The sequence below is a fragment of the Populus euphratica genome, unplaced genomic scaffold, assembly GCF_000495115.2.
Source record: "Populus euphratica unplaced genomic scaffold, PopEup_1.0 scaffold25.1, whole genome shotgun sequence".
Classification (NCBI taxonomy): domain Eukaryota; kingdom Viridiplantae; phylum Streptophyta; class Magnoliopsida; order Malpighiales; family Salicaceae; genus Populus; species Populus euphratica.
The window spans coordinates 1,191,767-1,196,767 of record NW_011499851.1 but is presented as its reverse complement, the minus strand read 5'-3'; the positions used below and the strand labels follow the sequence as shown (position 1 = coordinate 1,196,767).

General features: G+C 35.4%; 1 protein-coding gene across 1 annotated transcript; it reads left to right on the top strand.

The window, feature by feature from the left end:
• The first annotated feature begins 381 nt into the window (after positions 1 to 381).
• Positions 382 to 4,324, top strand: LOC105121449 (trihelix transcription factor GT-3b-like). Its single transcript, XM_011020094.1, has 2 exons — positions 382 to 920; positions 3,333 to 4,324. The coding sequence occupies exons 1-2, from the start codon at positions 615 to 617 to the stop codon at positions 3,915 to 3,917; spliced, it is 891 nt and encodes a 296-aa protein (XP_011018396.1). The 5' UTR covers positions 382 to 614; the 3' UTR covers positions 3,918 to 4,324.
• Positions 4,325 to 5,001: the final 677 nt, after the last annotated feature.

The following is a 5,001-nucleotide window of genomic DNA, read 5'->3' as shown; positions in this document are numbered from 1 at the left end:
AAGATGGATCAATCAATTATTCTCATACTAAGATACATATATATCAATTATCAATTATAAGTATATTTGGTGTTGCATTTAAAATATTGTTTGTCAAAAATTTAAATTTTTTATTTAAAATTATTTTTTAATATTTTAAAATTATTTTGATATTCTAATATATATATATATATATATATAAGTTTTAATAATAACAAAATAATATCTTAAAATATTTTTAAATAAAAAATATTTTAAAAAACAACTATTATTTTAACCTTAATCACATTTTATATTTTAATTGTTTTTATATGATATATAGAAGATTTTAATATTTTTTTAATTAAAATATATTTAAAAAGAAAGCATGTCTTATTAAAAATCAAAGGAAAGTAAAAATCAAACGCACAATCTGTCCTTTTTTCATCTTGAACCCACTCTCCACCCATAAGTACGACTTTCCTTTCAACAAGAGATACCTGTCTTGTCCAAGAAGCAAAACCATAGCGATTGAACCAAAAGCACAAAACACAACATCATCAAAAAACACACGCTTTCCATTTTGTTTTTAAAAGCCATAGTAGATTCAGATTATATACAAAGACGTTATAAAACCCGAATACTGCACCATAAATATGATGTTTAGTGGTGGAGGGGAAGGAGACGGGCTAGGGCGGATAAATATGATGCCAACGGCGGCGATGCTAAGTCCAACGGCGGAGATCTCGCCGAGGGGTCCACCTCAACAACAACCACAGTGGGGACAACAAGAAACGAAGGAGTTTATTGGGATTAGAGCGGAGTTGGAGAAGGATTTTACTGTGACGAAGAGGAACAAAACTTTATGGGAGATAGTCAGTGCTAAAATGAGAGAGAAGGGTTACCGAAGGACACCCGAACAGTGTAAGTGCAAGTGGAAAAACCTCGTCAATCGCTACAAGGTATTGTTTTCATGTGTCTTTGGATGTAATAAGAAATGGGTTTTAAGAAAGTTGTGTCCTTTTCACCTTTCTTCCTCTTTTTTTTTTATCTTTTTCTTTGGGGTGGGGGGGATTATTGCTTGGTAAATCTAGGATTTGCTAGGTTTTAATAGAGTTGTAAAATGAGTGTGATTAGCTTTGTTGTAACCCATTTCTGGGTCCCCGCACAAGCTTGATAAGAGATATTTGTGACCCATAATTTGTTAATCAGTTGAGTTAAATTGAAATGATTGTGTAAGGTTTAGCGTGTAATGCATAGAAATGATGCATACAAGAGGGAATGAACTTAGTTAGGACATGGATAATGCTAGTGGTGGAACAAAAAGGGAATGAAAGGAACGGAGAAGGAAGATCATTAGAAGTTAAAAACTCTTGACTTTAGGAGTAGGGCAAGCTTGGGGAGGTAAGTTCGATCTGTTCCCAGATTGAGTGTAGTTGTTGACACAATTGTGTTTTAGTGTAAAAGACGGTCTTTTTGGAAGCTAGATTTTGTATGGAGCGGTTAGCCTTGGATGATAGACTGTCTAATGATTCTGCAATTTGAATGGTTATCCAAATACCTTGTTGTTTTGAGGCGATTTTTTCTAGATTTAAAAATACTAGGGCATGTTGCATGAGAAAAAAACAAATGCTTGAAATGTTTTTCAATGTCAGATTTTAAATATTACTTTTAAAAGTAATGGAGGAAAAAAAATGATTTACTGTGAAGTAACTCAACGGGGAAGTATACTAGTTGTGTTTTAGCTGTTAATTGCTGTTGCTTACTATAGCATACAATCTTGCAGTCTGTAAGCAAATTCTATATTTTGTAAAATCTTCTCTATAAAAGGTTGTAGCATGGTCTTTAAGTTATATTGTGTTAGTTTGAATGTGTTACATTGGAAGTTTGTTTCTAGAGTTGCCAGCATCCCCCCAACCTATCCCATCCCCTTATGCTAGATTTTCAACATTCCCTCCTACAAATTCCTTTATTGATCTGATTTGGAACCATCTTGTGCTCTTTTACTCATCTATGCAGAAGGTTATGGAGAAAAGGGGATATGATGTTATTGGATTCTCTAGCTAACAAACGCAGTTTCAATTATAAAACAACACAATGAAAAAAAAAACAAAAAACAAAACATGTGGCTTCTTGTACTTAACTTAGTAATTAAGGGATTCTAGACCACTAATTAGCTACATGGGATGTGACCTTCGTGCATCAGCTACTTACAACTTACAAGTTGCATGCTTTGAAGCAATTAAAAGTAGCTGCAGCAAAGGGCATCTAGCTTGCTTCACCTTGTAGGTATGTTACAGCAATTTACCTGGATAGTTTCACAGTCGATAACCTGTTTCCCATTTACCTTAATCAAGGAAACAACTTCAGTCTCTGAGAAAACATTAAATGTTGACCTGATACCAATGTAAGTTACAAATCACGAACTTGCTGGTATCCCTAAATCTTGACTTTTCTGAACCTTATGTAAAATAGGTCTGAAACAAGTCAGAGAGAGTTATGCGAACATCAAATTAGCTGCAGCAGACCTTTGTGTCCTTTTCAGGCTGATTTTCGCCATGGAGCACCTGATATCCTTTGGTAATGTTTGGTAGAATATGATGTGAAGTGATGTGATGTGATGTGATGTCATGGAGAGAAGAAACAATCAGAATCTCCTTCCATTGTATTACGTTGCTTTCAATTACCTTTCTCCCCATGAGATATTTTACTGCCATGTTATGCCTTATCATCAACGTCTTCAAGATTCTACTTCAAATATTGGAAGGATTTTTCTGATTTTTAAACTTCTTTCAGATACTGTTTATATTCTCATTGGTGAGTTTCGGTTTAGTTTAAAGCAGGTCAGTTGTAGGCTGTATTCTCCGTGATGCCTGCTTACCTATTCTTCTAACACAACTGAACTTTCTCTTATAAAATTACAGGTAATGCTAAGGAGTGCCCATGTGGCCTTAGTTAAGGTGCATTTATTGTGCATTGAAAATTATAATGTAATACTGAAATTTGATATGTGAAATTGCATGTATTGATTACCAAACACTATAACAAATGCACCTTAACAAGTGCTCCAGGTGCTCGTTAGTAAAACCTTTTACTGTAACTTCTTATTAGGAAGGACCATCCAACCACTGGCTTGGTTGGCCAAAGATATTTATATGGGCATACATGATAAAAACTCCTTTGCTGCATCTTTTGGTCTAAAAACTAGAATATTAATGAATACCTCTACTATATATTCAAAATATGTTCAAAATGGTTCCATTATTGTAGTCTCTTAGGTCTTTTGAGCTTTTCACCCAACAAGTGATTGATTTATTAAATTGATGTATTCATGTGCTCTTTCTTAATCAATACTGTTGATTGCAATTAATCAGGGAAAGGAGACATCTGATCCTGAGACTGGCCGACAATGCCCGTTCTTTGAGGAACTGCATGCAGTGTTCACTGAAAGAGCTAAGAACATGCAGCGACTGCTTCTTGAATCTGAGGCAGGTTCTACTCAGTCAAGGAAAAAGATGAAAAGAACTAGTGGAGATAGATCGTCGGATGAATTCTCAGAAGAAGAAGATGAGGATGAAGATGATAGTGAGGAGGAGAAGCCAGTCAGAAGCAATTCTAGGAAGAGGAAGGTTGAAAAAATTATAGCGGAGAAGTCTCCAAGAGCAAGCAGTAGTACTGTTGGTGGCATTCAAGAAATGCTCAAGGAGTTCTTGCAGCAGCAACAGAAGATGGAGATGCAGTGGAGAGAGATGATGGAAAGGCGTTCTCATGAGCGGCAGATGTTTGAGCAGGAATGGCGACAGTCAATGGAGAAGCTCGAGAGGGAGAGATTAATGATTGAGCAGGCGTGGAGGGAGAGAGAAGAACAGAGGAGGATAAGAGAAGAGAGCAGGGCTGAGCGTAGAGATGCCCTGCTGACAACCCTTTTGAACAAACTCATCCGTGAAAATAATGTATAAAACTAGCGGGTCAAGAAATTTCTCAGATTGATCTTTCGTTTGCTTTTAAATTGTATGGTTTGATTAGGATAGTCAAGAAAAGAAGTTTGCATTGTGGGTGACGAATAGCAATAGGAAAACCTGTATTGAGATGAGGAGGGAGAAGAAAAAACGTATGAACAGTAAACGTACAGACAGTTGCCTTTTGTTTTGGTATAATACCAAAGGAACTCTTTTTGCTAAGTTGGACATCAGCGGATGATGGGAGAACTTCTCTTGGTGTATCAACGTGGGGAAATCTATACATGTATTAATTCATGACTGTATCTCCTGGAGAGAAATGCTTTAAGGAAACATTTTTCTTCTGTGGAGAAGATAGAACTGAAAATGATTGGAGCATTAAATACAAGATATTTTTTTTCATCTCATTGATGATTCAACAGTATCTCATTGTTTTATTGCAGTGTTGTGTGCTTGCTCTTTGTGATTCATGCGGTGGAGAAGTGTTTTTTTTTTTTTTTCATGCGGTGGAGAAGTGTTTTTTTTTTTAAAAAATTGTTTTTTTTAATTGTTCTGATGTCTTAATTTCAAAATTAAAATTTTAATTTTGGGGTGCCAACAGGTCGAGTTGGGTTGAATTTTCATCGCTCGCCCCCACATTTCACTACGAGTCAGGACTCAGGATTAGACAACATGTTTGGGACGGATCAGGTTAATGTTTCGTCTCATTTTTTTTATTTTTTATTTTTAATCTGTGTTAATCGAGCATCACCGATGGAGCCAAATTGGCGAGTTGAAGTATATGTCTCTTAAGCTCACAAAGGCATCACCTTTATGGTAGTATGATATCTGTGCACTTGACGTGTATTAAATTAAATTAAAATAATAAATCTCCTAAAAAAAATTATTGTAGCCCTTTTCCACGTGGATGACATTACATGGAGAAAAGGAGAAAAGGGAGAAAAGGAAAATGAATGAATAAAACCTGTTCTTTCTTGTTTTTATTCCCTTCATTTATTGTGTTTAAAAGGTGAGGAACCTTATTTGAGTTTGGGTTGAATTATTGATGAGAATTGATGTGTTTTACAAGTGGGAGTTTTATGTA

What these genes read in the sequence shown, in the direction of transcription:
- LOC105121449 (XM_011020094.1), top strand. Translation starts at nt 615, where the DNA reads ATGATGTTTAGTGGTGGAGGGGAAGGAGACGGGCTAGGGCGGATAAAT. An exon ending in ACCTCGTCAATCGCTACAAG is followed by an intron (nt 921 to 3,332) that starts GTATTGTTTTCA and finishes GCAATTAATCAG; the next exon opens with GGAAAGGAGACATCTGATCC.